The sequence below is a fragment of the Panthera onca genome, chromosome C1, assembly GCF_046562875.1.
Source record: "Panthera onca isolate mPanOnc1 chromosome C1, mPanOnc1 haplotype 2, whole genome shotgun sequence".
NCBI classification, from domain to species: Eukaryota; Metazoa; Chordata; class Mammalia; order Carnivora; family Felidae; genus Panthera; species Panthera onca.
The window spans coordinates 143,520,988-143,547,243 of NC_138346.1; the positions used below are offsets into that span (position 1 = coordinate 143,520,988).

The 26,256-nt window shown below is 36.3% G+C and overlaps 1 protein-coding gene across 5 annotated transcripts in view; it reads right to left on the reverse strand.

Moving 5' to 3' along the window:
• BTBD8 (BTB domain containing 8) overlaps positions 1-26,256 on the reverse strand; it is a 123,998-nt gene that overhangs the window by 55,685 nt on the left and 42,057 nt on the right. For all 5 annotated transcript variants that reach the window (XM_078451671.2, XM_078451670.2, XM_078451669.2 and 2 more), the window contains one exon: positions 1,921-2,010. In XM_078451671.2, coding sequence (XP_078307797.1) covers positions 1,921-2,010 — 90 coding nt within the window. The remainder of the gene's footprint in view (positions 1-1,920; positions 2,011-26,256) is intronic.

The window sequence follows — 26,256 nt, forward strand, 5'->3', positions numbered from 1 at the left end:
ATCAAAGTGCATAGTAAATGTGGAAGAAGCCTAGAAAAAACATGGCATTACTATTACTCCTGAGGACAAAATCTATTTGGAGAAAGGAAGAAAGAAATAGCTACCTAATAGACATCAGATAGTAAAAACTGTCACTAAACCTACAAGGAACTAAGATTTCTTCTAGGAAAAAATCAGACATGTGCTTTCTGTAAATTACTTTCCCTTGCTGTAGAATGAGATCCCATAATCACACTCTTCTTTTGACTTTTTTCTCACTACACAGAATCACGTGATTTTTTAATGACTGTCAGAAGTTGCATTTTGAGTCAAACTAGTGTTCTCTCTCCATTTAAATTTCTGTTGAATTCATTTCTAAGGAGAGTGGATTGACAGTTTTTTAAAATGATGTCTAAAACATCTAAAATTTTCCAAAATTACACCAATATAATTATCCCTAGGATTGGCACACTTAGAAAGATTCTAGCCTCTACTAGCACTATTTATTCAGCAGATATTTTAAATTCATCATAAAGGAAGAGATCTTATCAGTAGGATACATATACTTTTCAGACTGTTTTCAATAGTGATAACAGAATGTCACCAACTGCTCTATCTATACATCCCTTTTACCCAGGATAATAAACTCTTTAGCTTGGCATATAAAATCCATTTTTTATAGAGTGAAAAATTACAAAATGACAGGCATTTGGAGATTTGTTCTACTTAGTAAGAGAACCAGATGATTATAACCAAGAAGAACAAAAATTATAGGTCAGGGTGACAAATAAATGGTTAAGAATTTATCAGTAATTTCCATGCATCCATTTTCATGGAATTGCCACTATCACTATTCCGTACCCAAGATTCTGGCCAAGATGCAGGGCTGAGAGGTTCCCTCAGAACTCCCAGGCATTTTTCCTGATGAGAAAGCCCTTCCCCATACTGTACACTACAGAATCTCACAGTGATTATCTGTGACCAAAAAAGGGTCCTTCTTGGGGCACCTGGGTGGCTTAGTCGGTTAAGTGTCTGACTTCAGCTCAGGTCATGATCTCACAGTTTGTGGGTTAGAGCCCCATATTGGGCTCTGTGCTGACAGCTCATAGCCTGGAGCCTGCTTTGGATTCTATGTCTCCCTCTCTCTGCTGCTTCCCCACACACGCTCTTTCTCTCTCTCAAAAATGAATAAACACTAAAAAAACAAAGGGTCCTTTTTATCATTTAAGGTACTAGTTTATCTCTTAATAACTATCTTAGCAGTTTATATAAACTGCCACAAATTGTGTAGATACACCATTGCCTCATAAGTCAATGAAATCCACACCTATCCAAATTATTCTTTAAAAGATAAAAAAGAAACTACCTTTTACATACTGAATATTTGTGTTTCCCCACGCACCCAAATTTATATACTGAGGCCTAACTCCACAATGTGGCTATATTTGGAGATGGGGCTTATAAGGAATTGAGGTTAAGTTAGATAATAAGATGGGGCCCTGCCCTGAGGTGCTAAAATAGAAGAAACCAGAGAGCTCTCTCTGTCTCTCTCCCTCTACCTTCTTTTCACCTCCCCTTGCCCCCATGCACTAAGGGAAGGCCATTAAGCACACACAGAGAATAAGCTGTCTGCAACCCAAGGTAAGAGCTCTCATAAGACAAACCTTGCTGGTACTCTGATCTTGCCAAATTCTGAGAAAATAAATTTCTGTTGTTTAAGCCACTCAGTAGTGATATTTTATTTTAACAGTCTGGGAAGACTAACATGCTACCTCTATTACTAAATGTTCCCTACTATCTCTCATTTTCAGAAGATGTACTTAATTGAATCCCACAACATGAGAAACATTTCAATGAATATATGGAGAAAACAGATTCATTAGAAGTGTTTTGTATGAAGTATTATTTGCAGTCAAGCTGCCTTGTAAAAATTATGCTTACCCTTGAAGAGTAATACACTTTTGGGAGCTTTCAGCCCAGCAGCCACTCAGCATTGCAGCAAAATAACTGGATCTGGCACTTAAAATGGCTCTAAAGGAAAAGGAGAAAAACACAGGTAGACATTTATGTACTATGCAAAATGTAATTTTTAATGAAATTCTTCATCTTTACCTCTTAAAACATGATAACAAGCTATTTGCCTTGGTTGTATTCACTGGAAGAATTATAACCATCATAAAAATTACAAACCTATATTTATACTTAAATATTTTGATTAGTTAATTAGAACATTAATTCCAATGTCCTTTTTACCTTTTTTATTTTTTCCCTTGAAAACTCTTTAACTTTATAATAACAGTTGAAACTATTTCCATGAATAAGAGAGTAATAAATAATTTACAAATGGATAAAGAAAAGATGTTATTTAACATTTTGAGGGAATATCAATTAAAAAGGCACTAGAACTATAAAGGTCCTGAATTCAAGTTCAGAACTCACTTTATTATGCTAAAGAACAGCTATATCTTAGCTATGAGAAATAACAGGGAAGATATTTTCTTCTGAATTTCCATTCTATCTTTTCACAGAAAATGTCAATGTATTATTCATTCTTTAATTTGACAAATATCTATTGACTAGATATTTTTGTGCTATTTTGTGCTAGGCAATATACTAAGTGCTAGGAATACAGCAGTAAATGAGATACAGAGAACAATATTATATTCTAGTGGAGAATGAGATGGAAGAGTGGAGGGGACAAGAAGAAAAATATACTTGTGGCAATGACTTACTAGGGTGTCTCAGAGCAACACTCCTGAAAATAGCTAAGAAAAAAGGGAGACACATATAGATATAGACATGCACATAGATTTTTTTTAAGACAGCAGGAATGATTTGAAGGCCTCAGAAAGATACCATGGTCACAGATTTTGAGATAAGTTATAAGAAAGAAGACAAAAGAGCTGACTTAAGTATTTTAGGAAACTTTTTCCATTGAGGTGATTGCCAAATGAAAGCCAAAAAAAAAATGATTGAGAGGTAAGAAGCTGAGTATAGCTTTTGGCAATCTTTATAAGCTTGGAGGCATACAAACTGAAATTCGGGTCAATCAAAGAGGGGAGGCTTTGGTGGAGATCTCAAAATTTCAGTTGGATTCTGAAGGGCTATACCCTAAATGAAGAATGAACAGGAAATAGAAAAGCCCTTTTTAGCACTGAAGTCCCACTTTGAATCCGCTCAATCCCTAACTGGATTAAAGTGATCTGCATCTAGCCTAACATCTGGACAGAAGCAGAAGGAAATTCAGTCTTCGTTAAAATAACATCACCCAGAGTGTCAAATTATTTCTATAAATATTCGATAACATTTCTAGTAATCATCCAAAGATAATCAGGTGTAATAGTGAACAACTAGAAAATGAAGGAAAGGACTTCATTTACACTAGTATCAAAAGAGGTCAAATAAATAGGGAAAAAAATGTAACAAAAGAGTGCAAAACCTCCACATTAAAAGCTATAAAACACTGCTGAAATAAATTTTAAAAGACCTAAGAGAGGGCTAAACTTTGCTCATAATTTGAAGATCCAAAATTGTTAACACGTTCATTTTGCCTAAATTAATTTCATTTCAACACAATCTCAATCAAGTTTTTTAAGTGGCAACTGATAAGTTGATTTAAAAGGTATATGGAGGGGCGCCTGGGTGGCGCAGTCGGTTAAGCGTCCGACTTCAGCCAGGTCACGATCTCGCGGTCTGTGAGTTCGAGCCCCGCGTCAGGCTCTGGGCTGATGGCTCGGAGCCTGGAGCCTGTTTCCGATTCTGTGTCTCCCTCTCTCTCTGCCCCTCCCCCGTTCATGCTCTGTCTCTCTCTGTCCCAAAAATAAAAAAAAAAAAAAAAAAAAAAAAACGTTAAAAGGTATATGGAAAAACAAAGGAACTACAATAGCCAAATAAGCATCAGAAAGGAGAAAAAAAGTTGGAAGACATGATTTTCAGACTTACTATAAAGTGACAGTAATCAAGATAATATGGTATTTATGTAGGGACAGACACACAGATTATGGAACAGAGCTGAAAATCCAAAAACCGACCACACACATATGGCCAACTGCTTTTCAACAAAGTTGTTAAGGTAACTTGATGGGGGGAAAGACAGTGTTATCAACAAAAGGTACTGGAAGTGGAGATTTGAAGGGAAAGAAATGAACCTTGACAATTAACCTCACACCATACACAAAAATCTACTCAAAATGAACCAAAACCTAAATATAAAAGCTAATGCTATAAAATCTCTAGAAGAAAAAAGATGAAAATCTTTGCAACTCTGGGGTAGGCAAAGATTTCTTAGGGCAATAAAAAGCATGAACCAGTTTGTTAAAAAAACATAAAAATTTTAGGGGCGCCTGGGTGGCTCAGTTGGTTGAGTGTCCGACTTCAGCTCAGGTCATAATCTCATAGTTCATGGGTTCGAGCCCCGTGTCAGGCTCTGTGCTGACTCAGAGCCTGGAGGCTGCTTCAGATTCTGTGTCTCCTCTCTCTGGCCCTCCCTGCTCATGCTCTGTCTCACTCTGTCTCTCAAAAATAAATAAATGTAGAATTTAAAAAAAAGTTTTTTTAACATAAAAATTTTAAATTTAACAAAATTAAAAACTTTAGTCCTTTAAAAATCATTTGTAGGAAAATGGAAAGATAAGCAAAATATTCAGAGAAAATACCTGTAAAACATATATCTACCAAATAACTTGAATCCAGAGTGTGTAGAGAACTATCACAACTAAATACAAGCACATAAATAATCCAGGTAAAAAATGGGCATACACAAAAAATTGATCAGATAATATATTGACAGAAACGATCTTCCTTCAAAAAACAAGTTTATGCTCAGTTGTATAGCAAGATAGCACATCAAGTTTTGAGCATTAGATTAGGACTGAAAAAGCTATGGTCAGAAGAGGACATGATTCCTGTTAAGGGGGGAAAAGATACATATCTGTTTCTCAATAGTTTACTTATATTAAAATTTGTGCCAAATCAGTTCCTTTAAGAATGCTTTAAAGGGGCGCCTGGGTGGCTCAGTCGGCTAAGCGTCCGACTTCGGCTCAGGTCATGATCTCGCAGTTCGTGGGTTTGAGCCCTGCATCAGGCTCTGTGCTGATGGCTCAGAGCCTGTAGCCTGCTTCGGATTCTGTGTCTCCCTCTCTCCCTGCCCCTTCCCCACTCATCTCTCTCTCTGTCTCTCAAAAATGAATAAATGTTTAAAAAAAAGTTTTTTTTAAAAAATGGGCAAAAGATGACCAGAAAAATCACAAGATATGCAAATGGCCAATAAGCTTATGAAATGATAATCAACATTACTATGTAGATTAGGGGAATGCAAATAAAAACTACAGTGTGATACCACTACACATCTACTAGAGTGGCAAAAATTAAAAAGACTGACAAAATGTCAACTGGTGGTGAAGATGCAGAACAACTAGAACACTTCCTAGCATGCAGTAAAATGGCACCACCTCTTTGAAGAAATGTTTGTCAATTTCACAAAAAGCTAACACTCACTTACCATAAACCTAGAAATTATCCCTAGGAATTTACCCAAGAGAAATGAAAATATATATTTACACAAAGACTTGCACAGAAAATCCACCTTTCTTAGTAAAAGCTAAATGCGAGAAACCAATATATCTAAAAACAGGAGAAAGAACTAATGTGGCATATCCAAAAATACTGCAAAACTTTTCACCAGTAAAAACTGAATAAAATACTGATATGTATAATATTCAAATATAAAGCTCAAAAACATTATACCAAACAAATGAAACCGGACATAGTATGTCTAAGTTCATTTACATGAAATTCTAAGACAGGTAAAATAACCTATGATTAAAACACACAAAAATAGGAAAAGAACCCAATTTAAAAATGAGCAAAAGATATGAACACACATGCACCAAAGAAGATATACATGTGGCAAATAAGCATATGAAACTTAATTTGTGGAGCTAGGGAGAGGGGAGGTAAACGGACATGGGAGAACTTTCAGGTGATGAAAATTCTCTATCTTGATTGCAGAAGTTCCACAGGTTTATACATTAGTAACAACCCATCAGGACTTCCAGGTAGATGGCAATGTGCTAGGCTTCAATGTCTACCTCATCCCATGGATACAGCTAGGTAATACCCACGTCAGTATAATATCTCAGAAATGATACAAAGACTGGCAGAACAGTCTCTCCACAGCTAAAAGTAGAGAAGAGGCCACGTTGAAAGGGTAGGAATGGCAGAGATGCCGTCAGGAGCCAAACAGATCAGTGGGATTGTGTGTGGTGGGAGGGGCACCACCAGTGCAGAGAGGGGCAGACCCCCTAACCAGACACCCAGGTAAGGAGGAACCTGCACAGGGAAGCCAATCCCCACAAAATTTGGCTTTAAATATCAGAAGGGCCTAATCATCAGTGGGACTTAACACCTGGAACTCTAAAAATTAGCCTTAGCTCTGCAAGAGCCAGGAACACAGAATCCCTGCCCTTAAGAGAAAGCACAACAAACAGCCCTGCTGAGATATAGCATAGAAGCACCAGTTTCAAAGACACCTGGGGTATATAGGTGGAGATTTATTTACTAAGCTCAGAGTATATGCTGGAGGGGCAGTGATAATTGGGAGACTTCTCCAAGAACAAAAGAGCCGGTAGGCGCCATTATCCTCCCCCACCCCCTAGCATACATACATGGACACCTGTGAGAACCAGTGAAACATGTACACTCTCCACCTAGCTTTGAATAGTATGTCCCACCCCCCAAATTCTCCTGGGGACCCATCTCCTTCATCCCAGCCTGCATAGGTGTTTTCCTGGGCAGCTGCAGGTCCCCTCCTGCAGTACAGTAGCTCAGACCTTCCTGACAAAGAGCATCTCACCTCCATGTTCTCCTGCGAACATGCCCTCTCCAATACGCCCTTGACAGGAGATTATCCAAAGCAGTGCCACAGGCATGGCAATGTGCAAGCACCCCTATAAGGGGCCAGCACCACTCCAAAACGCCTCCTGCCATCAGTGAGAGAGGAAAATAACTACACATACTGGTCTAACTCCAGCCCCACAAGTGGGCTAGGGGCAGATACTGGGTCTGAGAATGTGACCTAATAACCAAAAAAAAGCTTCTCAGGGGACAACAGAGGGAAAGGGCCCTACAGTTCCATGCTACTGCATCTCTGGCAAATGCCTGGTCTGACTCAGTTAAGCCCAAGGTGGCCCCAGACTGGCCCACTAAGAACACAGGGAGCAACGCCTACCCATGACAGGTAAAGAGAGCCAAATGGACTGAGGCAAAAGTGGCTCAGCAACAACAGTAGGTCACATGAACACATATAGGAGACACCACTGAAGTACGAGGTTCTGATGAATAGGGCACCGCAAAGCAGAGCACTATAGAATCTCTTCTTCATAAGGGCACTACTTTCAAGACCATGAGATGTAGATGACTTTCCTACTACACATACACAGAGAGAGTTAGAAAAAATGAAGAGAAAGAGGAGTATGTCCCAAATGAAAGAACAAGACAAAATTACAAGAGATATAAATAAAATGGAGAATTTTAAGTAATGGTCATAAAGATACTTACTGGACTTGAGAAAAGAGTGGAGGACCTCTCAACAAAGAGATAGGAAACATAAAAGAACCAATCACAGATGAAGAACACAATTACTAAAAGTAAAAATACATTAAAGAGAATAAATTGTAGACTAGAAGAAGCAGAAAGGATTGAGACCTGGAGGATAGAGTAATGGAAAGCAATCAACCTGAACAGGGGAGAGAAAAAAGAATTAAAAATAGACTTAGGGAACTCAGCAACACCATCAAGCACAATAACATTCACATAACAGGGACACAGGAAGAAGAGAGAGAAAAGGGGAGAGAAAAGAGAGAGAAAATTTATTTGAACAAATAATAGCTGAAAACTTCCCAAACCTGGGGAAGCAAACAGATATCCAGATCCAGGAGACACAGAGTGCCACCAACAAAATCAACCCAAAGAAGTCCATACCAAGACACATAGCAATTAAAATGGAAAAAAGTAATGATAAAGAGAAAAATTTTAAAGCAGCAAGAAAAAAAAAAGAAAAGAAAAGAAAAGAAAAGAAAAGAAAAGAAAAGAAAAGTTACATACAAAGGAAATCCCATAAAGCTATGAGCAAACTTTTCAGCAGAAATTTTCCAGGACAGAAGGGAGTAGCATGACATATTCAAACTGCTGAAAGAAAAAAACCCTGCAGCCAAGAACTCTATCCAGCAAGGCTATCATTCAGAATTGAAGGAGAGATAAAGAGGTTACCAGACAAACAAAAGTTAAAGGAATTCATCACCACTAAACTAGCCATACAAGAAATGTTAAAAGGAATTTTTGAAATGAAAGGAAAGACCATAAGTATGACTAAGAAAAGCAGGAAGCAGAAAAGCAGTGAAATAAAGTACATATATAAATATTGGTCAAGGGATTCACAAAATAAAAGGATGTAAAGTATGACACTTATATACCTAAAACGTGGGGGGAAGGGTGGCAGGGAGAGAATGCATTCGAACTTAAAGCGATCATCAACTTAATACAGACTGCTATATGCAAAAGATGTTACATATAAACTTAACGACAACCATAAATCAAAACCAGTAACAGATATGCAAAAAAATAAAGAGAAAGGAATCCAATTACATCACTAAAGATAGCCAGCAAACCATGAGAGAAGAGAGTAAGAAAGGAACAGAGAAGAAATACAAAAACAACCGTAACAAGTAACAAAATGGCAGTAAGTCCATACATATCAATAGTTACTTTAATGTAAATGGACTAAATGTTCCAATAAAAAGACATAGGGTGATGGAATGGATAAAAAAGCAAGACCCATCTATATGCTGCCTACAAGAGACTCATTTCATACTAAAGACACATGCAGATTGAAAGTGAAGAAACATCATGCAAATGGAAGTGAAAAGAAAGCCAAGGGAGCAATATTTATATTGGACAAAATAAACTTTAAAACAAAGACTATAACAAGAGACAGAGAAGGACACCATATAATCATAAAGGGAACAATCCAACAAGAAGATGTAGCAACTGTACATGTTAATGTACCCAACACTGAGGCACCCAAATACAAAAAGCAGTTAATAACAAACATAATGGAAGTAATTGACAGTAATACAACAATACTAGGGGATTTTAACACCGATTTACATCAGTAGATAGATCATCCAAACAGAAAATCATTTAAGTAAACAGTAGCTTTAAATGACACATTGGAGGAGATGGATCTAACAAATATATTTAGAATATTCCATCATAAAGTATCAGAACACACATTCTTTTCAAGTGCACATGGAGTATTCATGTATGGATCAGCATTAATATACAGATCACATTAGGTCACAAAACAAGTCTCAACAAATTCAAAAAAGATGGAAATTAAGCCATAGAGCTTTTCTGACCACAACGCTATGATATCAGAAATCAACCACAAGAAAAAATCTGGAAAGAACACAAATATATGAAAGTTAAATAAAGTGCTACTTCCAATGAAGGAGTCAACCAAGAAATCAAAGAGGAAATAAAAAAATACATGGAGACAAATGAAAGTAACACAACAGTCCAAAATCTTTGGGATGCAACAAAAACCATTTTAAGAATAAAGTTTATAGTAATATAAGCCTACCTCAAGAAGAAAAATCTCAAATTAACAACCCCTAACCTTACTCCTTAAGGAGCTAGGAAGAAAAAAACCCTCAAAACCAGTAGCAGGAAAGAAATAATAAAAATTAGAACAGAAATAAACAAAACAGAAACTAAGAACAATAGAACAGATTAATGAAACCAGAAGGTGAATCTTTGAAAAGATCAACAAAATTGGTAAATATTCAACCATTCACAAAAAAAAAAAAAAAAAAAAAAAAAAAAAAGGTGGAGAGAGAGGACTCAAATAACATCAGAAATGAAAGAGGAGAAATAGTAACAGACACCACAGAAATACAAAGGATTATAAGAAAATATTTTGAAAAATTATATGCCAACAAATTGAACAATCTATAAGAAATCCATAAATTCCTAGAAATGTATAAATACCCAAAACTGAATCAGATGAAATAGAAAATTTGAACAGGCCAATTACCAGCAATGAAATTAAATCATTAATCAAAAATCTACCAACAAACAGAAATCCAGGACCAGATGATCCTGACTGAAGTCCAAAAAACATTCAAAGAAGAAGAGTTAATACCTATTCTCCTCAAACTATTCCAAAACATAAAAGAGGAAGAGCAGCTTCCAAATTCTTTCTATGAGGCCAGTACTGCCCTTACTCCAAAAGCAGTTCAAAAGCCCACAAAAAAAGAAAACTACAGGTCCATACCTCTGATGAATTTAGATGCAAAATCACCAACAAAATATTAGCAAACCAGATCCAACATGTATTTTTAAAAAAATCATTCACAATCAAGTGGGATTCATTACTGACATGCAAATATAAGTGTGGTTCAATATTCACAAATCAATCAACATAAAACATCAACACAAGAAAGGTTAAAAACCATACCATCATTCCAAGAGATGCAGAAAAAGCATTTGACAAAGTAAAACATTCATTCATGATAAAAAAAAAAAACCCTCAACAAAGTAGGTTTAAAGGGAACATACCTCAAAATAATAAGAGGTATTATTATTTACATAAAAATGTAAAAAACACACAGCTATCATCAAATTCAATGGTGAAAAGCTGAGAGTTTTCCCCTAAGATCAGGAATAAGACAAGAATGTCCATTCTTGTCACTTTTTATTCAACACAGTATTGAAAGTCAGACACAGCAATCAGACATCAAAAAGAAATAAAAGGTATCCATATCAATGAGGATAAGTAAAACTGTCACTATTTGCAGATGACATGATATATATAGCAAACCCTAAAGACTCCAAAAAAAACCCTACTAGAATTGGTAAATGAATGCAACAGGGACAGAGGACACATAATCAACATACAGAAATCTGTTGCATTTCTATACACTAGAAGTAGCAGAAAGAGAAATTAATTTACAATTGCACCAAAAATAAGAAGATACCCAGAAATAAACCTAACCAAGGAGGTGAGAGACCTGTACTCTATTACAAAACGTGATACAGAAAATGAAGATGACACGGACAAATAGAAAGATGTTCCATGCTCGTGTATTGGAAGAACAAGTATTGTTAAAAGTCTATACTGCCCAAAGCAATCTGCAGATTTAATGTAATCCTTATCAAAATACCAACATCATTTTTCAGTAAATTCAAATAATCTTAAAATCTGTATGGAACCACAAAATAGCCAAAGCAATTTTGAAAAAGAAGAAAACTGAAGGTATCACAATCCAGGGTTTTAAGATATACTCTAAAGCTATTGTAATCAAAACAGTAAGGTAATGACACAAAATAGACACATAGATCAATGGAACAGAACAGAGAGCCTGGAAATAAACCATGATTAACATCTCACATGGATTAATTTTCAACAAAGGAAGTAAGAATATGCAATGGGAAAAGTCCCTTCAACAAATGGTATTGGGGAAATAGGACAGTTACAAGCAAAAGAATGAAACTGGATCACTTTCTCAGACCATATACAAAAATGAACTTAAAATGGATTAAAGACCTAATGTGAGACCTGAAAACATAAAAACCCTAGAAGACGACACAGGCAATGATTCTGACATTGTCCATAGCTACATTTTTCTAGATATGTCTCCTGACACAAGGTAAACAAAAGCAAAACAAACTATTGGGACTACATCAAGATAAAAAGCTTGAGAAAGCAAAGGAAATAATTGACAAAACTAAAAGACAACCTACAGAATGGGAGAAGATATTTGCAAAAGACATATCCAATAAATAGAATCAAAAATATATAAGGAACGTATACAATTCAACACCAAAAAAGCAAACAATCCAAGTTAAAAATGGGCAGAAGACATAAACAGACATTTCTACAAAGAAGACATACAGACATACATGAAAAGATGCTCAACAGCACTCATCATCAGAGAAATGCAAATCAAAACCACTATGAGATATCACATTATACCTGTCAGAATGGCTAAAGCAAGCAACAACCTCTTTGACCACAGCTGCAGTAACTTATTTGACATGTCTCCAGAGGCAAAAGAAACAAAAGCAAAAATGAACTATTGGGACCTCATCAAAATAAAAATCTTCTGCACAGTGAAGGAAACAATCAGCAAAACTAAAAGGCAGTCTACAGAATGGAAGAAGATATTTGTAAATGACGTATCTGATAAATAGTATCCAAAATCTATAAAGAGCTTATCAAATTCAACACCCAAAAAACAAATAATCCATTGAAGAACTGCGCAGAAGACATGAACAGACACTTTTCCAAAGACATCCAGATGGCTAACAGACACACAGAAGATGCTCAGCCTCACTCATCATCAAGGAAATACAATAAAACCACAACGAGATACCACCTCACACCTGTCAGAATGGCTAAAATTAACAACTCAGGAAACAACAGATGTTCGCAAGGATGCAGAGAAAGAGGATCTCTTTTGCACTGCTGGTGAAAATGCAAGCTGGTGCTTGCATTTGGAAATCAGTATGGAGGTTCCTCAAAAAATTAAAAATAGAACTACCCTATGACCCAGCAACTGCACTACTAGGTATATATCCAAAGGATACAGAAGTGCTGTCTCAAAGGGGCACAGGCACCCTGTTTATAGCAGTGCTATTGACAACAGACAAAGTATGGAAAGAGCCCAAATGTCCATCAACGGATGAATGGATAAAGAAAATGTGGTGTGTATACACACACACACACACACACACACACACACACACACACACACAATGGAATATTACTTGGTGATTAAAAAGAATGAAATCTTGCCACTTGCAACAATGTGAACAGAACTAGATGGTATTATGCTAAGCCAAATAAGTCAGTCAGAGAAAGACAAACATCATATGACATCACTCCTATGTGGAATTTAAGATACAAACAGATGAACATAAGGGAAGGGAAGCAAACATAATATAGAAACAGGAAGGGGGACAAAACTTAAGAGACTCTTAAATACAGAGAACTGAGGGCTGCTGGAGGGGTTTTGGATGGGGGAATGGACTAAATGGGCAAGGGGCACTAAAGAGGACACTTGCTGGGATAAGCACTGGGTGTTATATGTAAGTGATAAATCACTAAATTCTACTCCTGAAATCATTATTACACTATATGTTAACTAACTTGGATGTAAATTAAAAATTAAAATAATAAAATAAAATAAAATAATAAACTCTTAAGGCTTAAAAAAGAAAAAAGTAAAAAAGAGACAAACCAAATAGTGGACTCTTAAATTATAAAGAACAAACACATGTTACGAGAAGGGAAGTGGGGGTGGGGGGAGAGTGAAATAGGTGAGGGGGATTAAAGTACACTTATCAATTATGAGCACTGAGTAATGTACAGAATTACCAAATCACTGTATTGTACATCTGAAACTAATATAACACCATACGATAACTATAGAAGTAATTTTTTAATTAAAAAATTTAAAAAACTCATTAAATTGGACTTTAAACTGTCTGCATTTGATTATATGTGAATTCTAACCTAATAAACTTAACTGTAAAAAAAAAAAGAATAAAAATAAAAGCTACTTAATACAGAAAATTACAGGCCAAGATGACTTGTCTAGTAAAGTCAAACATTTAAGGAAGATATAATATCTTATCCAAATAAATTTAAAAAATAAATAAATAGAAAAAAAAGAAGAAATACTTCCTAACTCATTTTATGAAGTTAACATGATCTTGAGATCTAAACATAACAAGGACACTACAAACAAAGAAAAAATTATAGGGCAACTTCTCTCAGAAATATAGTTGCAAAAATATTCAACAAAATACCAGGTAACTTATCTAGCTATAAACAGATTGAGTAAAACATCACGTTGAAATTATTATAGGAATGCAAGATTGCTTTAACATTTCAAAATCAAGTAATATACTTCAGCACATTAAAAAAATAAAGGAGAAAACTGTGATCATTAAAAACAGATGCAGAAAAGCATTTGACAAAATTCAACACCAATTTATTATTTTAAAAATTTAGGTAAGTCTCATCAAAATCTCAGAAAGCTATTTTGTAGATAGTGACAAAGTGATTCTAAAACTTATATGGAAAGGCAAAGAACCCAAAATAGCCAACACAATGTTGGAAAAGAAGAACAAAGTTGAAGGACTCACACTACCTGATTTCAAGAGTAACTATACAGCTACAGTACTCAAGACAGCATGTACTGTTGAAAGAAGAGACACAGAGACCAGTGGAATAGAACAGAGGCCAAAAACAGACCTACAGAAATATAGTCAACTGACTTTTGACAAAAGCACCATGGCAATTCAATTGTGATAGTCTTTTCAACAAATAGTGCTGGAACAATTGGATATCCACATGCAAAAAAAGTAAACCTAGATACAGACCTTGTACCTTATACAAAAATTAACTCAAATTCGATCAGAGATATAAATTTAAAATACAAAACCCTAAATTTCTAGAAGAAAACATAAGATTTTGGGTTTGGTGATGAATTTAGATACAACACCAAATTACAACTTATAAAAGAAAAAACTGGTAAGCTGGGTTCTATTAAAATTAAAAATTTTAGCATGGCAACTACAGTCAAGAATATTTTGGGGGCGCCTGGGTGGCGCAGTCGGTTAAGCGTCCGACTTCAGCCAGGTCACGATCTCGCGGTCTGTGAGTTCGAGCCCCGCGTCAGGCTCTGGGCTGATGGCTCGGAGCCTGGAGCCTGTTTCCGATTCTGTGTCTCCCTCTCTCTCTGCCCCTCCCCCGTTCATGCTCTGTCTCTCTCTGTCCCAAAAAAAATAAATAAAAAACGTTGAAAAAAAAAAATTAAAAAAAAAAAAAAAAGAATATTTTATTATTATTATTATTACTATTATTACTATTTTAATTTGAGAGAGAGAGAGCACGAGTGTGGGAGAGGGGCTAGAAGAAGAGCGAGACAGAATCTCAACAGGCTCCATGTTGAGTGCAGAGCCTGACACGGAGCTCAACCCCATGACCTGAGCAGAAATCCAAGAGATGGATGCTCAACCAACTTAGCCACCCAGGTGTCCCTCAATAATATTTTATAGTATATTTGAATGTTGCCAAAAAGTAAATCTTAAAACTTCTCATCACAAGGGAAAAAACTTCGCAACTTTGTATGGTGATAGACAGTAATTAGACTTATTGTGGTGACCACTTCACCATGTATACAAGTATCGAATGATTATGTTGAATACCTGAAACAAATACAATATGTCAGTTTTAACTCAAAAAAGAAAATGGAAAACTTTTGCTCTGTAAAAGACACTGTTAAGAGAATAAGAAGGCAAGGCACCAGCAGGGAGAAAGTATTTGTAAATCACATATCAGATAAAGGACTTCTGTCCAAAATATAAAAGAATTCTTAAAATTCAACATTAGATAACAAACAACGACTTAAAAAATGAGCAGAAGATATGAACAAAAAACTCCCAATGATATACAGAGACGGTAAATAATCCTATAAAAAGATTCTCAAGATCGTCTGTCATTAGAGAAATAAAAAGTAAAATGAGGGGTGTGTGGCTGGCTCAGTGAAGCATGCAACTCTTGAACACAGGGTTTAAGTTCGAGTCTCACGTTGCATGTAGAGCCTACTCAAAATAACAAATATTTTTTTTAAAAAGAGTAAAATGAGATACTGGTACACACCTATTAGAACGACTGAAATCCAAAACACTTGACAACATCAATTGCTGATGAGGATGAAGACCAAAAGGAACTACCAGAAATGCAGGTGCTATAGCCACTTTGAAAGAAAGTTCGGCAGTTTCTTAGCAAGCTAAACATAATCTTACCATATGATCTGACGGTCACACTCATGGGTATTTACCCAGTGGATCAGAAAACTATGACCACACGAAAACATGCACACAAATGTTTACAACAACTTTATTCCTAATCACCAAGTCTAAGGTAATCATAATGCCCCTCAACAGGTGAATCAATAAATTGTGGTACATTTGCGGGCGCCTGGGTAGCTCAGTCAGTTAAGTGTCTGACTTCTGTTCAGGTCACACTCTCATGGTCTGTGAGTTCGAGCCCCGGATCAGGCTCTGTGCTAACAGCTCAGAGCCTGGAGCCTGCTTCAGATTCTGTGTCTCCCGCTCTCTCTCTCTGCCCCTCCCCACTAGCGCGCTCTCTCTCGCTCTCTCTCTCACTCAAGACTAAACATTAAAAAAATTTTTTTTTAAATAAGTAAATTGCGGTACATTCTTTACAACAGAATATTACTCAGTGATAAAATAAGAATTAGCTATCAAGACAAACAAAAACATGGATGGATTTTATTTTTTTAATTTAATTTACTTTTTTAGTTTACATCCAAGTTAGTTAGCATACAGTGCAACAATGATTTCAGGACTAGATTCCTTAATGCCCCTCATCCATTTAGCCCATCCCCCCTCCCACAACCCATCCAGTAACCCTCCATTTGTTCTACATATTTAAGATTCTCTTATGTTTTGTCCCCCTCCCTGTTTTTATGTGATTTTTGCTTCCCTTCTCTTATGTTCATCTGTTTTGTATTTTAAAGTCCTCAAATGAGTGAAGTCATAGATTTGTCTTTCTCTAATTTTGCTTAGAATACCCTCCAGTTTCATCTACGTAGTTGCAAATGGCAAGATTTCATTCTTTTTGATTCTTGAGTAATGCTCCATTGTATATATATAACACATTTTCTTTATCCATTCATCCATCGATGGACATTTGGGCTCTTCATACTTTGGCTATTGTTCATAGTGCTGCTATAAACATGGGGGTGCATATGCCTCTTCAAAACAGCACACCTGTATCCCCTGGATATATACCTAGTAGTGCAACTGCTGGGTCGTAGGGTAGTTCTATTTTTAATTTTTTGAGGAACCTCCAGACTGTTTTCCAGAGTGGCTGCACCAGTTTGCATTTCCACCAGCAGTGCAAAAGAGATCCTCTTTCTCCGCATCTTCACCAACATCTGTTGTTGCCTAAGTTGTTCATTTTAGCCATTCTGACAGGTGTGAGGTGGTATCTTATTGTGGTTTTAATTTGTATTTCCCTGATGAAGAGTGATGTTGAACATTTTTCATGTATCTGTTCACCATTTGGATGTCTTCTTTGGAGATGTGTTTATTCATGTCTTCTGCCCATTTCTTCACTGGATTATTTGTTGTTTGGTGTTGAGTTTGTTAAGTTCTTTATAGATTTTGGATACTAACCCTTTATCCGATACATTGTTTAAAAATATCTTCTCCCATTCTGTCGGTTACCTTTTAGTTTTGCAGATTGTTTCCTTCACTGTGCAAAAGCTTTTTATTTTGATGAGGTCCCAGTAGTTCATTTTTGCTTTTGTTTCCCTTGCCTCTGGAGACGTGTTGAGTGAGAAGTTGTTGCAGTCAAGGTCAAAGAGGTTTTTGCCTGCTTTCTCCTTGAGGATTTTGATGGCTTCCTGTCTTACATTGAGGTCTTTCATCCATTTTGAGTTTGTTTTTTGTGTATGGTATAAGAAAGTGGTCCAGATTCATTCTTCTGCATGTTGCTGTCCAGTTTTCCCATCACCACTTGCTGAAGAGACTGTCTTTATTCCACTGAATATTCTTTCCTGCTTTGTCAAAGATTAGTTGGGGGCGCCTGGGTGGCTCAGTTGGTTGAGCATCTGACTTTGGCTCAGGTCATGATCTCACAGTTCATGAGTTTGAGCCCCGCGTCAGGCTCTGTACTAACAGGTCGGAGCCTGGAGCCTGCTTCAGATTCTGTGTCTCCTTCTCTCTTCCCCTTCCCTACTCGTGCTCTGTCTCTCTTTGTCTCTCAAAAATGAATAAACGTTTAAAAAAAATTTTTTTTAAAAAGATTAGTTGGCCATACGTTTGTGGGTCCATTTCTGGGCTCTCTATTCTGTTCCACTGATCTGAGTGTCTGTTTTTGTACCAGAGAACATTTCTACAAAATAGTTGCCCAGAACTCAAACAGTCCAAGTCATTAAAACAAGCAAAGTCTATGAAACTGTTACAGCCAAGAGAAGACTAAGGAGACAGGACCACTAAATGTAATACGGCATCTTGAATGGATCCTAGGGGAAAAAAGGACATTAGGCAAAAACTAAATAATTCTGAATAAACTATGGACTTTAGTTAATAGTTTATTAACTAAATAATAGTTTATTAACTCAATGTTGGTTCATTAACTATAACAAATGTACCATACTAAATGTATACATAAGATGTTGATAATACGGGAATTGAGTGTGGGGGCATATGAGAAATCTCTGTACTCTCTACTCAATTTTTTGTAAATTTAAAATTGTTCTAAAAAAACGAAGTATATTGGGGTGCCTCGGTGGCTCAGTCGGTTAAGCATCTGACTTCGGCTCAGGTCAGTTCTCATGGTTTGTGAGTTCGAGTGCTCTGTGCTGAGAGCTTGGAGCCTGGAGCTGCTTCAGATTCTGTGTCTCCCTCTCTCTGCCCTTCCCTCACTCACACTCTGCATCTCTCTATCTCTCTCAAAAATGAATAAACGTTTAAAAAGTTAAAAAAAAACAAACAAACCCAAAGCGTATTAAGAAACTATCAGAGATTCTGCTTCTACTTTTGAAAGATAGCTTTTCTACATTAACAAGTAGAAAAGTGAATAAAATAGGACACTGGAAAAAAGAGGCAGTACAGGACTAATCCCTAAGAGAAAGAAAACAATTGAGGTAAGCCCTGCAGTTACGATGTTTATTCCTTGTGGAAACAATTCCTAGATCATGGCACAATGAGGACAAACACAAGCAGAACCTGGTTGTCTTACTGAGTTGAAAAAACATACAGGAGCTTTAGGAAGACGACTCAGCTGGAATTTATGGGGCACAGTACTATGGAAGTGGGAGTTATAAGAAAAAGAGCTCCAGAAATTAAAGGAATGATCCCCTTGAGCTTTTGTCTGAATATAATCTGAACATACTTAGGGTAAATCTCATGAAGTAGGCAAAGAATAAAAGCCAGGAAGTATACACCTGTTTACACAGGACTGGCAGACATTCAAGTTCCTTCCAGTCAGAACTGAATACTTGGAGCACGAAGCTTCCAAAAGGGTCGCATCTCAGTAAAAGAGCTATGCAACATTTAGAGCAAAGCCTACACTAAATCCACCCTAACAAAGTTTAAAAACAAGTCTCATAAGCATAAAGTGGATCCACAATAACTAAATTACCTGCTAAAACAAACTTCAACAACTGTCTTTTTAAAGACAGACAACAAAATTCAAATAATAACATAACATCCAGAATCTAATAAAAAATTACTAGGTATGTAAAGAAGCAGCAAAATGTTAACTATAACCACAAGAAAAATCAGTCAATAGAAACAGACCCAGAAATGAAAGAGATGATGGAATTAGCAGACAAAGCATTTTTAAAAACTATCACAGCTGTGCTTAGGTGGCTCAGTTGGTTAAGCTTCTGACTCTGGGTTTTGGCTTGGGTCACAATCTCATGGTTTTGCGAGCTTGAGCCCCGCATTGGGCTCCATGCTGATAAGGAGCCTGCTTGGGATTCTGTCTCCCTCTCTCTCTGCCCCTCCCCAACTCACACTCAGTCTGTCTCAAAATAAATAAACTTAAAAAACATTAAAAAAAATAAAAAGCTATCATAGATATGTTCAAGGATTTTCTTAATAAGGAACATAATGAAGAAAAAATGGAAGATTCAAGAAAAAAAACAGAAATTTTAGAGATGAAATATGGGACATTTGAAATGAAGAAATTCATGCATGGGCTTAAAAGAAAATTAGATACTGAAAAAGAAAAGACTACTGTACCTGTGCACATAGCAATACAAATTATCCAAATAAAATTTAGGGAGAAAAGAAACTAAAAAAAAAAAAAAAAAAAAAAAAAAAAAAGCTTGGGGCTCCTAGGTGGCTCAGTCTTAGGCTCAGGTCATAATCCCACAGTACATGAGTTTGAGCCCCATGTCAGGCTCTGTGCTGATAGCCCAGAGCCTGGAGCCTGCTTTGGATTCTCTGTCTCTCTCTCTCTCTCTGCCCCTCCCCTTCTTGCACTCTGTCTTTTCTGTCTGTCTCTCTCAAAAATAAATAAACATTTGGAAAAAAAAAGCTTAAGTGAACTATGGGACTAACATACATATTAATTGGAATTCCACATGTAAAGGAGAGAAAGAAGGGGATTGTAACAAAATTTGAAAAAAAAATGATCCTTGTAAATTTTCCAAATTTCACAAGAAACCACAAACCCATAGATCTAAGAAGCTCAATAAATCATAAGCAGGATAAATATAAATAAAAGCACAAGGTACATCATAATGAAATTGCTGAAAACTAATTCTAGAGAAAAAAGCTTTTAAAGCAGCCAGAGAAAAAAGGCACATGACACAGTAATAAGCAAAACTAGGCATAATCACAGGCTTTTTGTCAGAAACAATACAAGCCAGATAACAATAAAATTACATCTATAAGCACTGGAAGAAATTAAAAATTGCCAAGTTATAATTCTGTATCCAGCAAAAATATCTTTCAAAAATGAAGTCTAAATGAAGACCTTTTCTAGACAAAAGCTGATAAAAGTCACTGGCAACTGACCTGTATTAAAAGAAATTTAAATACAGTTCTTTAAACCTAACAAAAATTTTAAGAGATGGAAACGTGGACTTAAATAAAAGGTTAAAATTGCAAGAAATGGTAATATGTGGGTATATATGAAATACGTTTTCCCATTTAAAAAATTACCAAAAAGATAATTGTTTTAAAAAATAATTACAATTTATGGTAGGGTTTAGAATACATATAAAAGTGAAATGTATAACAGGAATAGCACAAAGGACAGGTGGAAAAAATACATACATCTTTATATTAATTGAACATTAAAGGTGGGAAGTTAACAATGCATATGGTAAATAATAGAGCAACCACTAATAAACACACACTAATAAACACAAAGACAATATACACAAAACATGGCTAATGTGTCAACACTAAAAATAAACTGTAACTTTTTAAAAATTTTTTAATTCAATTAATACAACAGAAAGGAAAAGAGAAAAAAGAGAACAAAGAAAAAATGAAAATAAATAGTAAATAGTAGACTCAAATCCCAACATTACTATAAATGGCCTAAATTATCTAATTAAAAGGAGATTATGAGATCAGATAATGAAAGTAAGACACAACTATATGCTGTCTACAAGAAATAAATTTTAAACCACTTAAAATATAGACACAGAGAAGTTAAAAGTGAAAGGATGGGAAAAGATATGCCACATAAACACTAATCAGAAGAAATCTAGAGTGGAATGGTAACTAGAATTATTGTAGTGATCATTTTGTAATACATACAAATATTGAATCAGTATGTTATATACCTGAAACTAATATAATGTTATATGTCAATTATACTTCAATCAAAAAACAAGATAGCTTCAAAATACATGCAACAATAACCAATAAAACTGAAGGGAGAAATAGGCAAATCATACTTAGAGACATTTTTCTCAGTAACTACCAGAACAAGCAGACAAAAAGTTAGTTTAGGATATGGAAGACTAAGACTTGAACAACACTACCAACCTATTTGACATCTATAGAAACCTTCACCCCAGTGCAGCAGAAGACACATTCTTTTCAAGTACATATGAAACATTCACTAAGATCCACATGCACTTGAAAAGCATAGAAATCTCAATCACAGCACAAAACACAGTAGTGGCATATACTAAGTGATTAAATAATTCTTAATGAAGAATGCTATTAGAATTATATCCTTCTATCTACTTACTTTACCTGATTATACCTAAAAGATATACAGGCATACCTAGGAGATATCTAGGGTTAGGTTACAGACCACCACAATAAAAGCAAATATTGTAATTAAGCAAGTCAAATGAATTTTTTTGGTTTCCTAGTACATATGATAGTTGTATTTACATGATACTACAGTCTATTAAGTATATATTATGACAATAGTGTGTTCTTATTTTATATATAATATACATAAAATACATAATGCTATGATGTCTAAAAATGTGTACACCTTAATTTAAAAATACTTCAATGCTAAAAAATGCTAACTATCATCTGAATTTTCAGTGAGTTGTAATCTTTTTGCTGGTGGAGGATCTTGCCTTGATGTTGATGGCTGCTGATAGTGAATCCTTTCCAGAGGTTTTCAATTGACTTTGCCCAGATCCATCAGAGGAATCACTATCTAGGGCAACTACAGCCTTCTGTAATGTATTTCTTAGATAATAAGACTTGAAAGTTGAAATGACTCCTTGATCCATGAGTTGCACAATGGATGGATGTGTTAGCAAACATGAAAACATTTATCTGGTTGTACAACTCCATCAAAGCTCCTGGGTGACCAGGTACACGGTCAATGAGTAGTAATATTTTGAAAGAAAACTCTTCTTCTGAGCAGCTCTCAACAAGAGCATTAGTTTGGGGGTGCATGGATGGCTCAGTCCAGTTTAGCGTCCAACTTCGGCTCAGGTCATGATATCGCAGTTCATTGAATTTGAGCCCCACGTCGGGCTCTGTGCTGACAGCTCAGAGCCTGGAGCCTGCTTCCAAGTCTGTGTCTCCCTCTCTCTCTGCTCCTCCCCCACTCACACTCTGTCTCTCTCTAACATAAATTAAAATATTTTAAAAAGACAAAGAGAGAGAGAGAGAGAGAGAGAGAGAGAGAAAGCTTGTCCTTTGAAGTTTTGAAGCCAGGCATTGACTTCTCTCTAGCTAAGAAAGTCCTAGGTTGCATCTTTTTTTTTTTTTTTTTAAGTTTCAAGTTTTTATTCATTATTATTATTTTAGAGAGACAGAGCAGGGGAGAGGGGTAAGGAGGAGGGAGAGAAAGATAGAATGAGAGAGGGAGAAACAGAAATCCTAAGGAGCCACACTCAGTGCAGAGCCTAACATGAGGCTCATTTCCACAACCCCGGGATCATGACCCAAGTGTCCAGAGTCAGATGCTTGGGGAGCCTGGGTGGCTCAGTCGGTTAAATGGCTGACTTCAGCTCAGGTCATGATCTCACAGCTCATGGGTTAGAGCCTCACATCGGGCTCTGTGCTGACAGTTTAGAGCCTGGAGCCTGCTTCGGATTCTGTGTCTCTCTCTGCCCCTCTCCCACTCATGATCTGTCTTCCTCTTTCAAAAATAAATAACCATTTAAAATATTTAATAAAAAATTTAAAAATTAAAAAAAAGAGTCAAATGCTCAACGGACTGAGCCACCCAGGCACCCCTTCAAGTTAGTTAACTAGAATTTAATTTAGTAATATTAGTTTCAGGAGAATTTAGTGATTCATCAGTTACATATAATACCCAGTGGTCATCCCAAGTGCCCTCCTTAATATCCATCATCCATTTAACCCACCCCTTCAGTAACCCTCAGTTTGTTCTCTGTAGTTAAAAGTCTGTTTTCTGGTTTGCCTCTCTCTTCCCCTCTTCCATGTTCATCTGTTTCATTTCTTAAATTCCATGTATGAGTTAATTCATATAGTATTTGTCTTTTCTTGGCTTATTTCACCTAGTATAATACACTCTAGCTCCAAATGGCAAGATTTTATTCTTTATTGTCTTATGGCTGAGTAATATTCCAGCCTGTGTGTATACACACACACACACACACACACACACACACACACACACACAATCTCTTCTTTATCCATTCGTTAGGCAACAGACATTTGGGCTCTTTCCATAATTTGGCTACTGTTGATAATGCTGCTAAAACATCAGGGTGCATGTATCCCTTCAAATCAGTACTTTTGTATCCTCTGGGTAAATACCTAGTAGTGCGATTGCTGCATAATAGGGTAGTTCTATTTTTAATTTTTTGAGGAAACTCCATACTGTTTTCAGATAGTAGATGCACCACTTTGCATTCCCACCAACAGTGTAAGAGGATTCCCCTTTCTCTGCATCCTCCCCAAAATCTGTTGTTTCCTATATTGTTAATTTCAGCCATTCCGACAGGTTTGAGGTGCTATCTCATTTTAGTTTTGATGTGTATTTCCCTGATCATGAGTGACGTTGAGCATCTTTTCATGTGTCTGTTAGCCATCTGAATATCTTCTTTAGAGAAATGTCTATTCATTCCTTCTTCCCATAGCTTAACTGGATTATTGGTTTTTGGATACTGAGTTTGATTAAGTTCTTTACAGATTTTAGATACTGACCCTTTATCAGTTATATCATTTACAAATATGATTGCATCTTTTTTCAATATGCTATTTTGTCTACATTGAAAATCTGTGGTTTAGTATAGTCACCTTCATGAATGAGCTAGATCTCGATAATTTGCTGCAGCTTCTACATCAGCATTGGCTGCTTCAGCTTGTACTTTTCCGTTAGGGAGACAGCTTCTTTCCTTAAACTTCATGACCCAATCTCTGGTATCTTCAAAATTCTCTTCTACAGCTTTCTCACCTCTCTCACCCTTCACAGAGTTGAAAAGAGTTAGGGCCTTGCTCTGGATTAGGCTGTGGCTTAAGGGAATGTTGTGGCTGGTTTGATCTTTCATCCAAACCACTAAAACTTTCTCCGTATGAGCTATAAGGCTGTTTCACTTTCTTATCATTTGTGTGTTCACTAGAGTAGCACTATTAATTTCCTTCAAGAACATTTCCTTGGCACTCCAGCTTGGCTAGGTGTTTGACACAAGAAGTCTAGTTTTCAGCCTATTTTGGCTTTCAACATGCCTTCGTTACTAAGCTTAATTATTTCTAGCTTTTGATTTAAAGTGAGAGATGTGCAACTCTTCCCTTCACTTGAATACTTAGAAGCCCTTGTAGGATTATTAATTGGCCTAATTTCAATACTTTTGTGTCTCAGGGAAAAGGGAGGCTCAAGGAGAGGGAGAAAGATGAAGGAATGATTGACTGGTATAGAAGTAAGAACAAACACAATATGTATCGATTAAGTTCACCATGTTATATTGGTGCAGTTCATGCCAACTCAGCACAATAAAAATAATAACATCAAAGATCACTGATCACAGACTACCACAACAAATATAATAATGAAAAAAATTTTGAAATATTGCAAAAATTACCAAAATGTGACCCAGAGACATGAAGTGAACAAATGCAGTTGGCAAGTGGCACTGACAGACTTGTTTGATGCAGAAATGTTCAATCTGTAAAAAATATATTATCTGCCAAGTGCAATAAAGCCAAGTGCATTCGAAGGAGGAATGCCTGCATAAACAGATAGCATGTCATGACTTACATGTGTGGTGGTCACGAGAATGCATCTCATTGATCTTTGACTGTGTAGTCAATACTACCCAAAGCAATCTACATATTCAATGTGATCCCTATCAAAGTAACACCAGCATTCTTCACAGAGCTAGAACAAATAATCCTAAAATTTGTATGGAACCAGAAAAGACCCGAATAGCCAAAGCGATCTTGAAAAAGAAAACCAAAGCAGGAGGCATCACAATCCCAGACTTCAAACTATACTACAAAGCTGTAATCATCAAGACAGTATGGTACTGGCACAAGAACAGACACTCAGATCAGTGGAACAGAATAGAGAACCCAGAAATGGACCCACAAATGTATGGCCAACTAATCTTTGACAAAGCAGGAATGAATATCCAATGGAATAAAGACAGTCTCTTCAGCAAGTGGTGATGGGAAAACTGGACAGTGACATGTAGAAGAATGAACCTGGACCACTTTCTTACACCATACACAAAAATAAACTCAAAATGGATGAAAGACCTCAATGTAAGACAGGAAGCCATCAAAATCCTCAAGGAGAAAGCAGGCAAAAACCTCTTTGATCTTGGCCGCAGCAACTTCTTACTCAACACATCTCCAGAGGCAAGGGAAACAAAAGCAAAAATGATCTACTGGGACCTCATCAAAATAAAAAGCTTTTGTACAGTGAAGGAAACAATCAGCAAAACTAAAAGGTAACTGACAGAATGGGAGAAGATATTTACAAATGACATATCAGATAAAGGGTAAGTATCCAAAATCTATAAAGAACTTATCAAACTCAACACCAAAAAACAAATAATCCAGTGAAGAAATAGGCAAAAGACATGAATAGACACTTCTCCAAGGAAGACATCCAGATGGCCAACCAACACATGAAAAAATGCTCAACATCACTCATCATCAGGGAAATACAAATCAAAACCACAATGAGACACCACCTTACACCTGTCAGAATGGCTAGCATTAACAACTCAGGCAACAACAGATGTTGGCGAGGATGCA